The sequence below is a fragment of the Mercenaria mercenaria genome, chromosome 1 (assembly GCF_021730395.1).
Source record: "Mercenaria mercenaria strain notata chromosome 1, MADL_Memer_1, whole genome shotgun sequence".
NCBI classification, from domain to species: Eukaryota; Metazoa; Mollusca; class Bivalvia; order Venerida; family Veneridae; genus Mercenaria; species Mercenaria mercenaria.
The window spans coordinates 26,450,350-26,471,494 of NC_069361.1; the positions used below are offsets into that span (position 1 = coordinate 26,450,350).

The window sequence follows — 21,145 nt, forward strand, 5'->3', positions numbered from 1 at the left end:
TTTTTGTTTTATGAGGCAAAAAACGTCCCCTGAACATTTAAAAAGGTCTCGCATTTATTTTAAAATTAAATGAACGTATCATGAAGCACATCGAATGAAAGAATATACAAAAATAAATATTTTTTCAATGGACAAAATTTATTTGTATGCTGGCGTGGTAATCTTAAATCGAATGTTATTGGGCAATAATCGGACGTATATAGAGCAATGTAACTATTTTTAAAGTAACGCTTTTGGTAAGTTCTGATAAATTTTAAAAAAAATCCGTAAGGTATGTTAGAACTATTACATTGGTATTAGATTTTTGATGGCGCCTTCAGATGTTTTGTGTTGAGTGTTTTGACAATGTACAAAATTTTAAATTTAATACTTATAAAATTAGTCAAAATATTAGTGCGGGAATATATGTGTAACCACATTTTATCGGGTGGGTTTTTTAACATTAAAACCGCAATAGAATACAATAATCACTGATCGCGGCATGACCCACGTCGAAAACACGGCCGTTGATTAGGTCCCATTTTTAAAATATCCTAAATAATTCTTGGAAATATACACTTATCTGAAGGGCTCTAAAAAGTGTTTTTCGTACTGGTCCGATAATCAATATGGGTTATTGTCTAAAACTGTCATAATCTACCCCAGCCGAACTAAGAATGTTGAATAAACAATACCACAAAACAAATGACAAAAACAAAGACTCATTGAACTTGCACCATGTTTTCATTTGTTTATTATTAACAGTGTATTCTTTAAATCACACGTTTACATCATACGTCCGACTTGTAGGATCAGCAAATTATACTCTATCTGCATCGTGTAAAATTACGGCTCAATCTATTGAAATTGAATCTTAACTATACTGTTTTTTCATGGTTGATCGCCATTCACGCTAATACCTGTTTTCTTGGGGGTAACAAATTTGGTTTACACGGTGTATCGGGATCGCCAGTATATGCTGATCTTTAAATAACTGCCTTTAGATTTAAAAGACAAAAAGTTATAAGAGCTTCATTTGATACTTTTCGCCATTTTAAAACTTTTTATAACACTTGTACGTTTTACAACTAGTTTATAATAGGTCGCGTGTAGGATCTCCAAACTTATAAAAACCTGTTTTGTTCATAATTATCCATTTATTTAAATTCAAAAATCATAACTATATCTTTATCACATTCATTGACCGGCACTTGCAGACGAGCGATGACACACGCAGGTGTTAACCTACTCTTGTTATTAAATAGGCCTACGCCTTACTGTTTACATTACAATACCGCAAATATCATGAATATACTCATTCAAGTTCTTATAAACGGTTTTTGAATAACAAAACTAAAATACAAATATAGAATCTACAATGAAAAATGGAGATGTTTTTTGGTTTATTATGAAAATATCTAGCAAAAAAATCTGACTTTATTAGAGATTAAGCAGATGGAACCTAAGCCAAAAAAATCTTGTTCCAAGAAAAATCCCACGGAAGTTCAAATGGTTCCCCTGGATACAGGAGCTTGAATGCTACAACCAGCCATTCCAAGTTTCAAGTTTCAAGTTTGTTATATTATTCAGGGCCCATAAGTGTATGTGACACGCATGACAAATAACAGTGATAGAAGTAAATGTTCCTTCTCATGCAAGGGAAGGAACACTAATATGGTAAACATGTCACACTTTACTATGCAGCAAATAGATACAAGGTATCATCAAAGGCATCCAGTAGGGCGCCGCCATCTTGGGGGCATGCATATATGATCATTACAAATAACCTCTTTGACAATATTTCTTTACGCATCTTTAAGTCAATCTTTAGTTAAATACAACTACGTAATAACACACTTACAAGAAATAATAATATAGTTTGAATCATATAACTGCTAAATCTAACATGTCATAATGTAGATTAATTAAATGAATATGCATCATCTAAAAATAGACTCCCGCCCAAAATTATCGTCTGCTATTATTCTTCTTGGATGTATTATAAATTCTTTGCTTTCAAAGGATCTTTTCAGACTTTATTCCATATCAACTATATTATTTTGACGTTAAACTTGTATTACCATCAAAATATAGTGTACTTATAAGTAATTCAAGATTTTTTCTCTTGTCTGTTAATGCTGTTTGCAATGCACCGTCATTTCAATTACTTCCCTTGTTTTTATCCAGAAATGTATAATGCACTTTTTTCACTTTATTGAGATATAAAATGTGTCGAACTTTGTAATTTAATGCTTTTTGATAATTTGTTTTTTAGGATTCAACAAAGAGCTATATTAATTATTATACTTCTTTGGATTCAAGCTGTAAACTTTTCGTACGCATTTTTTTTCAAACCCATTAGAGTGTTGGTTCCCTACTTATATATAAGCAAAGAAGTATAAAATACAAAAAAATTATTTTTATAGCTCTTTGATATAAGCCTTCTTCTAGCTTAATTTACGGAATATTAGATATTATAAATTAAATAAATGTTTGTGTGTAAAAATAACTCTAAATAGGCTAGATCTACTTTTAAAAAAGAGAGAAGAATGCACTAAACCAGGAATAATGTATACATCTATTATATCTATTTATGTCCCTGACTAAACTAACAAAACCCATTTTTCATATTTTTTTTATTAAAAATCTGTAACAGGACCCTTAAAAAGAAAATTTAATATGCGCTAGAAGGAACCTTTTGGTAAACTAAATCTTGTAAAACATACTAATGATAAAAATCAGAGCAGCATACATATATAACAGACGGGCCTCCCAGCAAAACATTAGAGTTAGCTCCCTTCTCCATGGCCGGAAGCAGGTGCGCTTTTTGCTGGTTCCTATTATTATTCGAGTAAACTTAATATTGAGCATTGAAGCGAGAACCAATCAAGTAAACATTTGGCTTCCCTGGTTACTGATTTTTAGGACAATATGATGTTTGGCAGAAATTTGCTAAATGGGACTACTTCAAAGGAAATACTTTATCAGAAAAGTATTATATTGTAATCATAACACGAGGATGTCGCATTGATTGAATGAAATATAGAGCTTTAAGCAGAAAATAAACGCAAATTTAACCAGGGAAAAATATTCTTGACTTCCGGTGCATGAGGTTTTTTTTAACTATTTTATTTCAGTAAAATGTCCAAACGATGATTTGACTCCGTATATCTGGTAGTGAGTTTAACCAATATTTGCTTATGGTAGAAATATTGTCTTTGGTTGACTATTTATATAATTGAAAACAAATAAACATGCCACTGGCACAAACTAGACTGGAGACCCTGCAAGTCTGTAAACTGCTACAATGTGTGCGTGACAAGGACAAATCTCAGATAGAGAAGATGTCACTTCAGGGTGTACCTCATCTAATCAATTACAATGATGCAAACGAGGGTCATACAGCTCTGTCCGTAGCAGCATGCGCTAATGATGATGACATGATTGACTTTTTACTAAGCCTTGGTGCTCATCCAGATGTCTTAGATTTCAAGGGTAGATCAGCAGCGATGAGAGCAGCTGAATATGGTCATGTAGATTGCCTTGCAAAATTAGCTGAGAAAGGTGCTAACATGAAACTTACAGACAGAGAAGGAAAAGGTATAAATCATTTCATTAAAATATATTGACACCTTCAAATTTTTTATGTAGTGTGATCTAGTATAAAATATTATAGGAGAGATCGTGTTTGTATACAAATCCGTTGTATTTTCTATTTTTAGAACTGATAAGACAAAGGCATACATGTGATAAGTTCAGAATCCCAAAACTGGAGGTTTGCCATTTTTCAGCTGGAGTTGGGGTCTCAAAACTGGAGGTTTTTTATCGACATAAATTAAGCGCGCGGACACATAACTCAGAGGCAAAATCCAACATTTTTGGCCACACAATAATGTATAGAAGTCTACACCAGATGAAACATTCCTCATAACTCTTTGATTTGAATTTTGACATAGTATATATATATGCCACTTACATTTTTTTTTGTTAAAGTTTTATAAAATGTCTAATATCTCTGTTACATTCAAAGCTATTGACTAGTATGCCCCTTTTACTGGCAAAGCTTTAATTGCCCCTTTTACTGGCAAAGCTGTAATTCAGAGTCAGTCACTGAGAAAAGTCGAGCATGCTATCTTACAGAAGCTCACCCTTGTTCTAACTTTAAACTTTCTTAACAGATTAAATTTGTAGAAACAAAGTCTCAATTTAGGTCTGAAATGAAGGTGAACATGCATTGACATTATTCTACTCATAGACTTAAAAAAACGAAGCTCTAAATTGGTCTGAACACAACTCATAAATTATGTAAATTCCTTACCCCACCCACTTTCGAGTAAAAATACTGATGATTTTGACATGAAAAATAGAAAACAGAAAAGCATCAACATGTATTTACCCTTACCAAAATAATATAGATTGATGTTATCAAATAAATGTGTGTTTTCATCCAATTTTCAATGAAATAAGTCAGATTTAGTAGCAAATTAATTTGGTAAACATTGGAAGAAAATGGCGTAACTGCATAAGGGGAAATAACACTCCTGTTCTAAAAATAGTAATGCGTTGGTTTTTCCAACAATTATTTATGTGATTTTATTACCGAGCAAAACTTTTCTTTGAATAATCAAAATTTATTTCAGTTGGGAATTATTTCGTATGACTGGGAGTTTTTTGCTTCAAATTGGTAAAAATTGAGCTTAAATGGCACTGAGAATGGGCAGATATTCGGTCCCCTGAGACAGGTGGAAAAGGCCCTGCTTGTCTAATCCCTTATCAAAACAAACAATTAATAATTCACCTATGAAAAACAACTCTTTCTTCCAGCTACATGTGTGTCAAACATGTATAATACACAACTGTCGGTGACACTTTGATTTACTGTGTAAACATGTTTGGCACTCCTCGGTAATTATCAACCCAGTCATAATACTGATTTTTTTATTATTTTTTTTGAAAAGCGGGAGAAATATGGTTTTGGTCGGGAGACAGGAGGCAAGGTGAAAAATTCGGGATTTTGACCCTCCCGCGCGGGAGATCACATGTATGCAAAGGTCGGGTTTTAAACAGATGTTTTAAAATAAGAAAATATGAAAATCTTAAGCATTTCAAAACTTTTTGAATTTTTAAAATCCATAAATAAGCGAAAAAGTTATTGAAAATTTAAAATTTCGATCCCATACACAAACAATGTAAAAACATTTGTTTTGCCCACCACCAGATAAACAGGTGTTGATGCGTGACGTCATGGCGATCTCTCCTATATACTATAAAGTATAAATATTAATTTCTTAGTAATCTATAACAGGGTTAGATAGATAAATTAATGCAATTTCTTTTCTTTAAAAGACTTTATTGACAGGACTGAATATATTTCTCTGAAGAATAGAGAAAACCTTACTACCTTTTATCACTTGAAAAGCCAAGCTGAAATAAAAATCCCTGCTGTTGCTTATGTGTACTGAACTTTTCTGTAAGCAGGGATGTAGGGCCAGCAGCCCCCTTTAAATCACTTTAATGTTATTGTCTTAACGTTACATATATTTAACAAATAATCAAGGCCTTCGAGTGGTTTATTGTCTGATTTACCACGGTTCAGAGTTCTGATGCGTAGGAATTGAACCACGAGGGCGTTAGTCCGAGTGGTTAAATACTGAAGCATCTGAACGATGAACCATGGTAAATTAGAGGATAAATCACAAGAAGGCATTGATTGTTTTCATTCTGACATGCTCATTGACATTTTTTAATAAATATTATGCTGGACTTCATTTACCCGGGGAGTAATTATCGAACATTATGTGGCAATTTGACGTCATAATGCTCTCTTATCGTCAACCGTTGTTTATCGCAGATTACACAGAGCTTGATTTCCTTCTTTGTTTAACTGGAAACCAAACTGAGTCATGTTAGAATTATCATTTGTAATCTTGTAATTGTTTTAAAGGTTGTTGACCTACTTTTGCACCCACTGAACTACTTGTGCTCCAGGAAATACTATTTAATAATAGCTTATTTTAATTAATTTAAAAACCTCAGATAGTTTTGCTTCTGACAATATACATTCAAATGAGTGTACTGTAGCCCAAGTGAATCATACTGAGTTCTATATACCAGTTTTATTTCAATTCTATTAGATCTTATATGAAAAATAGTACAAAAATAAAATGTTGTAGCAAAATATATTTTTGTTTCAGAATAAATGATAATTTATTTCTATATTTTTTCTCAGGAATATTGTTCTATTGTATTTCACCAACACAACGTCATGCTAAGTGTTTAGAGATTGCTGTGCTGAATGGTGCAGAAGTTAATAACACTGACAAGCAGGGTATCCCTGTGTTACTGCACGCCTGTGAAACAGCCATGGATAATGAAGAGATGTGTCTATTACTTATTCAAAAAGGGGCAGAACCTAACTCAAAACAAGAGGTAAATATAATTTTGTAACACTTTTATAAGTGCTCATTGTGGTGTACTTAAGAGTGTTGTATTTCTAAAACCAGAAATAAAGGAAAAGAGAAATATAAAATTATATATTAGTGCAGTCATGTTTGATGTGAGTGACTTTAGTAGTTGTGTTTTCAAAATTTGCTTCGTTACTGTTTAATTTAACTGTTCAAATTAATAAGTGTTAAATGTTAATACATGCTTTTATTTACAAAGTATTTACTAGAGAAAGATGTAACAGTAACAGTTATAATTTGTGCCTCGCCATGAGAAAACCAACATAGTGGCTTTGCGGCCAGCATGGATCCAGACCAGCCTGCACATCCACGCAGTCTGGTCAGGATCCATGCTGTTTGCCTTCAAAGCCTATTGCAATTAGAGAAACTGTTAGCGAACAGCATGGATTCTGACCAGACTGCACAGATGTGCAGGCTGGTCTTGATCCATGCTGGTCGCAAAGCCACTATGTTGGTTTTCTCATGGCACAGCTCATTTATTATTGTTTCTTAGACATGCAGATTGATATTAGAACAATAGAGTTAGCTGGATATTTTGTTTGATTTGCTTGCATGCTTGTCCTGGATTTAACATTATTGCTTAGATCTGCAAAGCTGTTGTACCTTGTGACCTTGTCTATAAATAAATGAATGTAGGAACCAGAAGAAGGGTTTGGTCCTGATCCCAAGAAAAAGAAACCACCAGCCAAGAAAAAATCTAAGAAGAGAGTTAAGGGCCTTAAATTTACAGATCCTGATGAGGCAAGAAACTGCACAATAAAAAACTGAAGTGTTTTCAGTTTGAATTCATTGGTGAAAAGATCATGCACAATAGTTTATAATGGGGTTGTTTTACATAAATACACAGTGACCTTATCTATTTTCTCACCATGTCTGAATTGGTATAGAGATTATAGTCAAAAATGAATCTGTTTGTTGGACACTGAAAAGGACCAAAAGTAAAAAGTACACTACTGCTAAAAGAATCAGATTTTAGGTTTGAAACTTTTGTAAACTCTTCCAAAGCAAGTTGTTCAAATATTTAGCATATTTTTTTGTGATTTTTAAACCAGTTACAGATGCAGATGCAAAGTTACATATTTTTATCATCAAAGCAAAATAAAATACAAGACTCTTGTTAATATTTTATTTTCTTTTACGTTAGAAGATATTTGAAATTCTTAAATCTTCTTGCTTTCTGCAGTTGGCCCATTCCAATATGAATCAGCAGTTTGGAAAATTTTGCACACTTCTAATTCCTCAATCTGCCTGGTAATGGCTAATGCACTGGAGTTGTGAATGATAGCTTACTGCTTTATCTCAACTTATTGTTCATTTGTTGTGTATGTTTTGTGTGTGAATGTTTACAGATAGATATAGAGTCAACAAAATTACCTCCGAAGAAGCTGGCCAGGGAAAAGGTAATATTTTCTCAATACCGACACTTAACACTACACCCGAAACTATATATCGATATCATACTTGATATTTAAATATCATATAGTGATATATACTCACCATTTCATTATAATATACTCAACAATGATGAGTTACCAGTGATGTCAGTAATTAGTAATGAAAAAGAATATTTTTTATTAACCTTTACCCTGCTAAATTTCTAAAATGGACTGGTCCATCATTCAGTCTGGGCTGCACCACTTATTATTCAAAGGGCTGTTCACTGAAAATTTACTGACTGTATTGCAAACAGTGCAGACCATGATCAACCTGCATGGATGTGCAGGCTGATCTTTGTCTGCACTGGTCACAAAGGCAGAATCACTTGCCGCCAGCAGGGTAAAGGTTAAAAATAAAGTTTTAAATTTTGAATTTTCATGTTGTTTTTTTGTGGGGGGAGGGGGGTGGGGGGAATTAAATTTCATGGATTAGCTCCACCATGAAATCCAGATTTGTCCCCTATGAATACTAGTGATTTAGCAGTTTACTTCAGATAGATTTACTGTCATGACTGATTCTTGTCATTTCTTCTTTTCCCTACATTTTTTCTCAAAATTGTACAACTTTTCTAACAAACATTCAAACTATTTCTTTTATTTATTATGAAGACTTTTTTGCCTTCAGATAGTGTTTATTACATAGATACATATATATCATATATATCTTACTGCGTGACTTATTATGCCCCCCTTCGAAGAGGGAGGTTGATTATGACCAGCAGATGACCCCTGTTGATTTTGAGGTCATTAGGTCAAAGGTCAATGTCACATTGAACCAGAACAGTAGAACTTTTGTTTACAGTGAGCAAATAGTTTTTGTTTCCTTGTGCAATTACTGAATGCATCAAGGGGGGCATTTCGTGTTCGACGAGCTCTTGTTATATTACTATTTGCAGCTAGACTAAACATTTTTATCATCAATGAATAGAATTTAATAGTTATGTGCTGAATCCAGTATTTTTAGATAACTAGATTCATTACAGGCTCCTTTTGGTTGAATTTCAGGATTTTGGCTTAGCAGTTTAACACAGTCATGAAATGAACATATATACCCAATAATGCAAAAAAAAACTTGCTAAAATTACAGACCTTAAATGGCAATATTATTTTCATTCTTTAAATATCCATTATATGATGTAAAGGAAGTTGAGACAATTGATAAAGGATATAAGTTATGCGAGGTCATCAGCAGTTGCCAGAATGTTAACTTTTGCAAAGAATATTTCTTTTTTTTATAAGCTTTTATCTTTAAAATTGACACTTTTTTTCTTGAAAATTGTCATGATTTTTGAAAGCTGAATTATTTAGCAATGAACAATAGATTTGCTAGCAAATGCATTTCTTATATAGTTTCTATTTTTACACTTGTATTAGGCAGTTTAAAATTTCTTTTGACATTGTTTATTCTTTTGTTCCTACAGGTACTGTAAACACAGACTGTCAAGCTTTTCTTGAATTCCATTCTTCTTTATAGTTGAAAAAAGAAGTTTATAGTTTATACTTTGAAACATTTCAGCTACATTTCAGTTCATATACCAGCAGTTGTAAGTGAAGGTTGTTATATGTCATGTGATCCTGTCATGTCAAAGTAGTTATTGATCACTCGCGGAATATTGTGAATCACTGACAGAATCTTGTTGATCACTGATCACTGACAGGGTATTGTTGATTATGGACAGAATAGTCTTGATCACTGACGGAATATCGTTGATCACTGACAGAATCTTGTTGGTCACTGACAGGAAATTGTTGTTTATAGACAACATATATATGATCACTGACAGAAAAATGTTGTTGATCACTGATAGAAAATTGTTGATCATTGACAGAAAACCATTGATGACTGTCAGAATATTGTTGTTAATCACTGACAGAATATCTTGATCACTGACAGAATATCAATATTGTTGATCACTGACAGCAAAAGTGTTGGTGAATGTCAGAATATTTATGTAGATCACTGAGAGAATATTGTTAATCACTGAGTGAATGTTGTTATCACTGACAGAATATTGTTGATAACTTGCAGAATATTGTTGTTGATCACAGACAAACATTTGTCAATCACTGACAGACCATTGTCAATTACTGACAGGCTATTGTCAATAACTGAAAGACTATGATTGCTGATCACTGACAGACTATTGTTGAAAGGCAGTTGTTGATCACTGATAAGCCATTGCTGATCACTGACAGACTATTGTTGATTACTGATAAGCCATTGCTGGTCACTGACAGACTATTGTTGATCACTGATAAGCCATTGCTGATCACTGACAGACTATTGCTGATCACTGATAAGCCATTGTGGATCACTGACAGGCAGTTGTTGATCAAACTGACAGAGTATTGTAAAAATCAAATGAGTTATGCTTTCACCATGACACTTTACAGTTTTGTTCTGTATTTATATTTCTGTGAAAAAGAAGTGAAAATATGTCAAAGTTCTTAAAATTTTCATGACGAGATTTTTGTACCAAAGTCTTGGTTATAGAATACTTTTCCAATGTAAGTAGAAATGTTGTGAAATAAAAATGATGTTTCATTCACTGATATTATCACTGCATTTTTGTTGAAGGAATGTGCTTGTCAATATTTTATGTTGCAGAAATTAATTATTATTTGCACCTATATTTCAGTTTAGGAAACCAAAAAGATATATTTTAGAAATGAATTGCTGAGTTTACCAAAGGCCATGCATCCATGATGACTGGCTGATGTCAACCGTTTAGTTTCAGAGGTTGTTCTATTGCTGAATTAAATGCCTCAAATCAGTTTTAAGAATACTGGTTGTGAATAATACTGGACACTATAATTGTGAAATTTAAGTTTAAAGCAACTAACCCATACATGAACTACCACAAACAAACCTTTTCACATATTCATCTATACTTAATATTATCAATTACATTGTTGTCAATATTGTGAAAAAGTGTTTTCAGGTAAAATTACAGGATTCTGATCTATGTGGACATCACATGATCAGTGGAAGACACTTCTACATATGTGCAACTTTTCATTTTGATGTCTACATGTAATAGTGCCATTTATTTTAAATGCCAAGTAAATTGTTGCAGTATTTAACTAACTGTGTAGGAGAATAGTGCCAAAACTTAAATATATCTGAGTGTGCCCCAGAAAAGAAACTTAGCAATCATCAACTTTTATGTAAATTTAATATATGAAACTGTAGCAGTGTTGTTTTTCTTTGAATGAATTAAAAGATCATTCATAAACCACCATGTGTGAGTTAGTTGCTTTAACTACACATAGTAATAGTAAATGTCAGCTATGTTGTAAACAAGGGTACAGCTGATTGAAAATTTTGTGATTTTTAAGTCTGCAGAACATAAATGAGTAAAGACATGTCAGAGTAAAGTGTACTTTAGAGTCATTTGAAATATTATGAACTTATTGACTAACAGTAGTTTATTTTGTTTTTTTTCAACAGGACAAGGTAAGAATACATGATATCTTGTTGCCAATCCTGTTAAAATATTTATATTCAATCATTGTTTTAAAAAATCCAACGTTAACTTTATATGCTCTGAAATTCATAATTTTGTGGGAGTGAATTTTTGTGAAAATTGCAAAATGAAAAAAGAAATATGTATAGTTTGCATGTTTTGTCACACATGCTGTCTACAGGTTTTAAAAAGTCACTTTGTAACATCATTTATCCGTATAAGATAGAATATAAATGTTGCATGCTTACATTTATAGAAATGGCAACATTCCTTCTTTCTAAAGATAAAGAATGATAACAAGGATATAATTCCAAAATGATCTCAAGTATTGCTTGCAAATCTGCTTGAAATATGTGCATGTCTTAAATTTTGGGCGTGTATCTCAAAAATAAGCACAAAGACCTATACATTTTATTTTACCATATATTAAAGACATTATGTTGATTTACAACTGTGAAAAGTTTCATTAAAATCTGTGTTGTAGAAATATTTGTATATAAATTTTGCAAAAATGTTATATAAGAATTGTGATTTTCTCCTAGACTCCATTATGAAATTTGATGAGGTCTGAATTTTTACAGTCAATCTAGCAAACAAACAAAACAAGCACATGACTTTATCTTTCTTATTTGCCAAAGTTTCTTCGTGTATTCTGAAATTTTGAAAATTCAGGGATTTTTCAAATGCTACACGCAGACTGCCTTTAGGTGAATTTTTAAATAGTGTACACAAATACAAACTCTCCACAAAAATATAGGACTTCAGCAATTATTACAGCTGTAACTGAATTATGACTTAAGAGTGAAAAAAGTATCATTCAGCCTCTTGGGTCACAATTTTGTTACAGAAGTTTATTCCAAGTTGGTTCACTGTGTTATTTATACACCTTCACAGTTCTAACAAGTACATTCATCTGAAAACTAACATAAGAATTAAGCATGATTTACAAAGAAATGTCATATTTTTGGTGATAAATGCTTTGAAGTAAGTAAAAAAGACTTCACAATCTGTACAAAGCTTGTCTACTTCATTTAAGCTTCACAGTCTCTGATAAACTGAAATTCATTGAGCTAAGAAAACTATATCAATTTTGGTGGTCCTTACAAGGTAGCGCCTTGTAGACAACATCTTCACTGAGGTTTTAATTATTTTCTCACTTACAGTTTGATGAAATATGTATACAGTTGCAACATATTTGTATGTTTTCACAATTTGCAGGTTTACATTGATTGTCCTTCACTGGAAAGAAACATTTCATTCTAAACATTTTCTTACTATTAAATTTATAATCAACTATAGTGTATGTTCATATAGTCATCAGTATTTCATATTTAATAAACAGTACTTTATAATGGCTAAGAAGAAATCTGATCAAGACTTTAAGTTAGCATCATTGTCATTCGATTTATCTGTATAATAGTATTGTGCTTCTGTAATATTTCTGTTCATTTAACCCTTAGCCTGCTAAATTTCTAAAATGGACTGGTCCATCATTCAATTTGGGCAATACCATTTATTATTCAAAGGGGTGTTCACTGAAAATTTACTGACTGAATAGCGAACAGTGCAGACCATGATCAGACTGCACGGATGTGCAGGCTGATCTTGATCTGCACTGGTCGCAAAGGCAGATACAATTGCCGCCAGCAGGCTAAAGGTTTAGTTAATAACAATTTTTTTCTATTTTTCTTAAACTAGATCAGTATCTTAATAAAGCAATGAAATTATTTAATGTTCTAAGTTTTTGATTGACAGAAAACAGGAAAGTCAGCTCTGATGGCTGCTGCTGCCAGTGGAAGTGTCAAGGTCATTAGGGCATTACTTCAGAATGGGGCAGATGTTAATGGAACAGATCTACGTCACAATCATGCAGCACACTTTGCTGCAGCTAGTGGATCATTAGAGGTAGGTTTTCGTGCACAGCTGATACACGAGTTGCATATGTACTAGACAGAGTGTTTAGAAGTTAAGGGTCAACCTCCCAAAGTACAGGTCAGTCTACTAACAGTATGACATAAGGTACAGAGCTTTAGCTAAATTTCAAGTATGAAATATTGGTACAGTCTTCAGGAAGTAAACATTGAATGAAATTAACACAGGTACTGGTAACTTTCTCTAAGCATTAGTTTTCACAAACTGTGCAGAAGGGACTAATTGAATGAGCCTGGAAATGTGTTACCTAGTTTTCTTGCCCTGCTATGACAGCATTAAACATATGTGTTGGGCTTTCAAAATTTTTAGTCTGAGTTTCATACATTCTTGTCAGTAAATTCGAAAGTAATAAGTATAAGTCCATGAAACTGTAAAACAATTCTGTTTTAGTGTTGTTGTTTTTTTTTTTTTCTTTTTTGTTATTTGGTAAGGTTGTAAAGTGTAAAATCCGACTTATGTTTATTTTAGGTCCTTGCATGTATGGCAGGTTTTGGAGCATTATTTGACCAAGTTAACTCTGATGGTAACACACCATTACATAATGCTGCTGCAGCAGGAGCTGGAATGTGTGTTAAGTTCCTCGGACAAAGAGGTGAATGTTAAAATATAAAAAGTGAAATTTTGAAATTGAGAAAGAAAAATGTGAATTCATTACTTACAGATTTTAAGCTTTGTACTGAGAAATATGCACAAGTTCTGCAGTGGAAGTATTTTGCAACTGTAGGAGTACAGTATTATTCCCCTAAAGAACAGGTGTATATTTCTTGATAATAATAATACCATAATAATGATTAATTTTATTATTACATATTGATATCATATAAATGTAACTAATATGTTCAATAGCCTGAAAAAAAATAACAGTATACATAACTTTAAAAAAATATTAACATATTATTATAACATTACACAGGGTTTTCCTTCCATGTAAAAAGGACAGGGAAAATCCTGCATTACATACCCAGTATGAAATTCAGATTTCAGTATGAAAAAATATTGACATTTCTTGCTTCATTGTAACTAAAAAGAGACTAAAGAAGAGTATGTAATAATAATATACAAATGTCATGGTCAGTAAGTTATATATCAAATATGGAAAGTATTGCAGTTTGCGTTAATACAAGTGTAGAGAATAAGACTTAATGAGTCAGTCATTAATAAGTTTTTACTGATTCCAAGTAATTGATCACATGATTACATGTTCCTAATGTGGATTGGATATGACCGTCCAGAAACCAATAGTGGGTATGACACAGTCCAAGCCTGCGCATCGCGCATCTGTCGGGATCCTGCTGTTCGCTTTCAACTATTACATTAGAAACCGTTATGAACAATGGATCTGACAATGCGCGATGCCAGCGTGATCCCTGTCGCAAACCACTATTTGTTCTCATGCACGGCTCATATGTTTAGCCCTTTGTGAATTTCTTAAAAATTTAAAATTTACTTAGCTTTAGCGAAGTTTAAAGCTACATAAAATTTTATGTTATCAGGTTGCAATCCAAAACCAAAGAACAATGAAGGTAACACTGCTAGAACAATAGCAAAAGATATGGGACATAAAGAGGCGACCAAGGAAGCAAGAAAAGCTGAAAAATCATTTGGAAAAGTTGGAAAAAATAACGAACCTTATTCAATTGCACTTTATGACTTTGTTTATGAACGTCAAGATATGATTAAAAATATGTTCCAAAAGTATTATGATCCTGATGAGGAAGGGACTGTAAGTAAGAATGAATTTGTTGATACAATGCTGGGGATGAACCCACCAGTAAATGAAGAAGAACTGAGAAAAATTGCAACCTCTAATGAAAAAGGTGGTAAAATTGACTATAACGAATTCATTGGCGGAAAGAAATATGTTAATAAAAACTATTTGATGAGTGCGTTTGAAGGAAAGAAGAAAAAAGGAAAGAAGGGAAAGAAAGGAGGGAAGAAGAAGGGAAAATTTAAGCTGGTAATGCCAATTTGCACATCGGAGGAAGGTCCGAGAACATATGGTGGAGGCCCGCCTGAAATGTTTATAGAGAAACATATACACTTCACAGACACTGGGAGGTTTGATAGGGACCATCCACCCAAACATCCACTTCAAGATGACTCGGCCTGGTATCTTCAACATCCTGAAAAGACATACCTCAATATCAATGATGCAGCAAGGAGTGGAGATTTTGATTCATTGAAGACTGCATTCCAGAGAGGAATACCTGCTGACACAAGAGATAAATACTACAAGACACCACTAATGGTCGCCTCAGCTGCTGGAAATATTGAAATGGTCAAATTTCTCCTGGAAAACAGGTAAGTCATTTAGAATAAATATTTATTATCAAATTTTGTTGTACTTACAACTTTTTCTATTGTACTGTGAACGAAGGTTATTTTGTATTCATATTTGTAATGGCAGCCACACAAGACGTCTGACATCACCATTGTTTACACTCATCAGTATCCATTGCTAAGAATAAATCGGTTGCAAAATGGATATTTCAAGGTAGATTAGAACAGAATAAAAAAGAACATTTATTTCTTTTTTGTAAATATTGAATATATCTCATCAAGAAGTGAGATAATTTCTATAATTTCATTGAGCACTTGAAATGTTAAGTGACAGATTTAGTGGCATTTTATGTCAGATACCTTGAGATATACTTTATCAGCATAGTCTCTTTAACACATTCTTTAAAAAAAGAGATAAGCTGTGTGTCACATGCATGTATTAATTTTTATCAGTGCAAATGTGAATGCTCGTGACAACTTCAAATGGACGCCGCTACACCATGCCTGCCATGCTGGACAACTTGATATTGTAGAGACGTTGTTAAATCATGGAGCAGAAATGGACGCACCAGCTATGAGTGGTGGCACACCATTGACCCGTGCCATTGAATCTTCCAGAGAACAAGTGGTAGACTTCCTTATACTAAAAGGAGCCAAAATGCAGACCGAGAACAAGAAAGGTATTGTAATTCCAGCATCTTGATATTATTCTATAAATGTAGTTTTCATTCAATATTTTAAGACTTTTATTTAATTGTTGAAGTATAGAATAAAATCTAAATTTGTAGAATTATGCACACATACTTGAACAGAATGACTGCTTGAAACAGGTTAATAGGATAAATTTTTAACTACAATGAAGAAACATTACCAATACACAAAATGGTGTCAATTTAACTGAGAATTTAAAAGCCGTCAGCCTACCTTAGGTAACACTTCTGCAGTGAGGTGTATTAGTAGTTTCTTCATTTTTTACAGTTGTCATAGTCGTTGCATGATATAATGTTTAAATGATCTACATGTCTTCTGAAATCTTTACCAAGTTCACAATGCCTGCTGTATATGTATTTGAAAAAGTGGTCCATAAAGTAACTAATGGAGAAAGGTAGAGTGCCGGATAAATCAAAAATAAATAAAAAAATAAAACAAAATATTTGCTTTTTCTGTTTCTTTGATTTACAGTTGCTGTGCTTAAAGGAAAAGATTTTTATAGACTAAGTATGGTATTGTTTTTTTTTTCTGTCATACAGGTCATAACCCTGTGGATATTGCTCAGTCGTGGGCAGATCCTCGTGTCTTACACTGTGTACAGTCCAAGTGGGACAGTCTGCCCCCTGTTGGTGGTAAAGGCAAGGGTGGTAAAGGAAAGGGAGGCAAGACCACGCCAGCGAAACGACCCCAGTCTGTGCCTGCTGGGGACGGACCCCCTGGCACTGCTAGGGTAAGTGTAGTTAACACAGGTACAACATTCACAGAGCATGACAATTTTCTTGTTCAAAGCTGTAACTAATGCACCTTGTCACCTTTCATAATTTACTTATTCAATATTCATAGCAAAATATTTTAATTCAACAAATTAAAACGAAATTGACTGTAAACTGATTTCAAAAAGACAATATTACTAATTCAGTACAGATTTGTACAAAAAAAATATACAAATCTCTACAAACTTAAGATTTAAGAACAAAATTTAAAACAAAAGAGGAATCGTCTTTTACTTTAACCCTTGCCATTAATTAGTTAATAGTTGTATGTAATGATCCTTAAGAAGTCTTTTTTATTTGTCAATTTAGAGCAACACGGATATTTAAGTTGAAGGTATAAGTGAGATTTATATGTAATCCAGTTTTTCCCTGCAATTTGGCTAGGATGGATAATAACACAATTATTGCATTGCACATTGCACTTTTGAAGTATTAATGTAGTAACCAGATGTAAGCAGGTCTTTCTACTAACATGCAAGTCTGTCCAAACTAAAACACCAGTGTCTTTCTATATAGATAATTTACTATTTAAGGATCTAATAAAACTCAATTCTTTATAAGTAAATGTGGTCCTTGCTTCTTGTTTAATCCTTACGCTGCTAAATGTTTATGATGAACTTGTCCATCTTTCAATTCAGATGTTCTATTAATTGTTGAAAGGGGTGCTTCTTACTAAGATACTGACTGAATGGCAAACAGTGCAGATCATGATCAGATTGCACGGATTTGCAGAATCAGTCATGTCCAGCATGATAAGGGTTAAGTTTAAAGCTGTTTTACCACAGTTTAGAAAAAAACATTTAATTATCTTTATTTTGCAGTTTTGCTATATCTGAGCTTGACCAATTGTGAAAAGTCTGAAAAATAATTTATATAATATTTGTAAAAACCCATGCAGTCAGTCTTAATTTTGGTCATCATTCCATACCATTTTCAAATAATTAAATTTGTTCTTTACTTTCCTTTTAAGAATGTATCAAGTGCACACAAGTCTCTCTATTATATGTCAAACTCTAGGCTTTAATGGACAAAATGCAAGATGAATATACATGTATTATAAATTTCAAGATACTCAATCAAAATATTTCAGTCTGTGTTAGTATCAGTGTTTGAATTATATATGTTTTGTTTAAGTGATTCACTGTCTTCACTTCTTTACCCTCGGTGTGTAGAGTCTGCTTATAGGAATTTTGTTTGATTTTTCCCACCATTGAAAGTTTTATTCTATAAATAGTATCAAAAGTTGTCATGATCTATAAATAGTAACAACAAGAAACTGTCATCTTCTGTGTTAATCTGCTTAATTGTTGCTAGATTTGCTTACACCTGGCTAATACATTAATATTGTAGTGAAGTGTGCATGTAAACTACCCCTAAGATAGTAAGGGTTTGTTTGGTTGTCTCCAATTAGAATCCATTTTATGTCAAGATTGATTATGTATTTCTATTAACAGTAATCAAGTATTTAAATAGTTATTTACAAAAGAATCTGAAAATCAACACATATTCAAATATATTCAGTTATCTGAAGTGTAATTTCTTATATCTAAACATGTAAGAAATATTAATTTGGAAACACTAGATTTTTTTTAAATATTGTATAATTTCAGAACTGTTCAAAAACTTGATACCCAGACAACTGCCACATTTCAGAAATACTCTGGTTCATTAAATTTAAAATGAAGTTTTGGACAGTTTAGATGGTTTTAATCATGCAAAACTTTGTATTACACTTGAAAATAAAACTGGCTTGTCATTATTTATAACAAATTAACAGCATCAGTTTTGCCCCCTTTAACCTTTAATATGAGTAGTTGGTAACTTCCAGTAAATCAAAGAAAACAGAGCATTTTTTCTAAAATTGATAGACTTTATGTTAAATTGGTTGCTTATGTTTTGTAAAGCAGCTGTAAATGAACAATACATATTTCCTGTGTTTAGGATATGCCAACCAGTGCTCGTCAAAATTTGGAAGAGGGTGCTCCACGTCAGAGAAAAGGTTCTATATTACGGGCAGCATCTGCACTTGCAGGCGGAATAGATGAACAAGAAAATGTAACTTACACTCCACTCAAAGCTTGGACTAAACAACCAACCACCAAAGAACTTATTGATGATAAAGTTGTAAAACGAGAACGATTTGGCTGGGAAGTTGATTTTGAAGACTTTGAAATGCCATTTAAGAAAAACGTCTCAAAGAAAGTCGAAGAAATGGGTGGGGTAGATGATGATTGATGTCACTGTATATATAGATGTAATCACCTTTAATGTATGAAAGTTATAGCCTGAAATAACTGAACATTCACTGAAATTTTGCTGCATTTTTTTTGTTCAAACTCTAAAGTAGACTAAATCATATTATCAATGCCTGTTTTATAGATAAGAGACTTTACTTGTTACTGTACAGTCAAAAGTGTCGGGATTTTGTTATTGATTTTTAAAACATTTCAGCCACCTAGTTGTACAAAAAAAAATAGTTCTGTTGGACAGAGTGGAATACAAGTGTCCCGCTGGAATGCCAGTATGTGACAGCTTCTAGTATGTGATAAGTTGCTTTCTAAATTAATTATGATGTGGTTTTACATGAACATTTGACTGTACATTATCCTTTTGTCATTTTCTTTCGAATGTCAATGTATCTTTTCTGCAATGTGTATGAATATTGTCACTATGGTTAAAGAAGTTTTTTATTGAAAGATTGACTGAAAATGTTTTACATCTTGTGATTTTATAATGTTACAGGGCAGGGCTTTGGTAACAGTTATCTTGGAACTATTATTCGTAATCTAAGATACTACTTTACCAAATATGAGCCGCGCAATAAGAAAACCAACATAGTGGCTTTGCGATCAGCATGGATCCAGACCAGCCTGCGCATCTGCGCAGTCTGGTCAGGATCCATGCTGTTCGCTTTAAAAGCCTGTTGCAGTTAGAGAAACCATTAGCGAACAGTATGGATCCTGACCGGACTGCATGGATGTGCAGGCTGGTCTGGATATACTTAAAGTGGCTTAAAACTTACTGCTGTTCATACTGTGTATGTACATTATATTTTTGAGATTATAGAAAAACACCAAAGATTTCAAATACTGCTGCTATCTTAAAAATCTGTTTACATAATACATGTGCTTGCACTGTTACTTGAACGTTGTTTGTGTGGAAAATCACCAGAAAATTCTGCTCTTTTATTTGAAATTTTTCACTTAAAATCTGTATTACTTGAACTAAGTATATATATATACTTTTATGCAGAGCAGACTTCTGATATATTATTATGAGTGCATTAATTTTGTTACTGCCAGTATTTGTAATGTGTACTAGATGCCACATGATGCAGATGTGGCTGTAGTGAGGAAAGATTTGTGCCTCTTGTCAGGGTCAATAAATAATTAACGAAAATATTATAAAAAGCATAAACAATGAGACAATACTCCATATGTATTTGTAACGTTTTGGTATCATAGGAGAAGAGGTTCAAGGATAAAGATATTTAATCTACTTTCTACATTGGTTCAGTTTTCTCCAACAGCCAAACAGTCTGTATTTAGAAGTTTTCCAGTAGAGTAACATCTTCAGCTCTTTGAAAAGTGGCAGGACTTTTTCGTCATATCATTTTTTTCATGTTTAAAACTGTGATATATAAATTGGCAGTGTTGTTTCATTTCTGATTAGCTGTGATATTACTGAAATACATTACATGTGTCATTCAATTGTGCTACACTTGTATCTTAATCTGAATTTAAGATATGATGTACTGAAAGCTGTGTTTTAACCTTTAGCCTGCTGACAGCAAGTGATTTTGCCTTTGCAACCAGTGCAGACCAAGATCAGCCTGCATGATGATCATGGTCTGCACTGTTCGCTGTTCAGGCTGAAAATTTTCAGTGAACACCCTTTTGAATAATAAGTGGTACTGCCCAAATTGAATGATGGACCAGTCCATTTTAGAAATTGAGCAGGCTAAAGGTTAATAGAAAGATGTGTTATTTTGTAATTATGCACTGATTATTATTTGAATGTGTTATTGTGAACTGCTGTTATTCGAATATATTATGTAAAAGATATTTCATGGTTACTGAATAAAACTATTTCCCTTTAGTGTG

General features: G+C 32.9%; 1 protein-coding gene across 4 annotated transcripts; it reads left to right on the plus strand.

The window, feature by feature from the left end:
* The first annotated feature begins 2,854 nt into the window (after positions 1 to 2,854).
* On the plus strand, positions 2,855 to 21,140 carry LOC123543278 (ankyrin repeat and EF-hand domain-containing protein 1-like). Of its 4 annotated transcripts, XM_045329380.2 has the most exons (10): positions 2,855 to 3,579; positions 6,209 to 6,408; positions 7,080 to 7,184; positions 13,102 to 13,251; positions 13,747 to 13,870; positions 14,772 to 15,579; positions 16,012 to 16,238; positions 16,809 to 16,999; positions 17,352 to 17,376; positions 18,984 to 19,120. In XM_045329380.2, the coding sequence occupies exons 1-9, from the start codon at positions 3,234 to 3,236 to the stop codon at positions 17,367 to 17,369; spliced, it is 2,169 nt and encodes a 722-aa protein (XP_045185315.1). In that variant the 5' UTR covers positions 2,855 to 3,233; the 3' UTR covers positions 17,370 to 17,376; positions 18,984 to 19,120. The 4 variants fall into 4 exon arrangements, with proteins under 4 accessions (XP_045185315.1, XP_045185295.2, XP_045185308.2 ...); XM_045329360.2 differs by lacking the exon at positions 17,352 to 17,376 and having other exon boundaries at positions 2,857 to 3,579; positions 18,984 to 21,140; XM_045329373.2 differs by lacking the exons at positions 7,080 to 7,184; positions 17,352 to 17,376 and adding an exon at positions 7,793 to 7,843 and having other exon boundaries at positions 2,857 to 3,579; positions 18,984 to 21,140.
* The last annotated feature ends 5 nt before the right edge of the window (positions 21,141 to 21,145 follow it).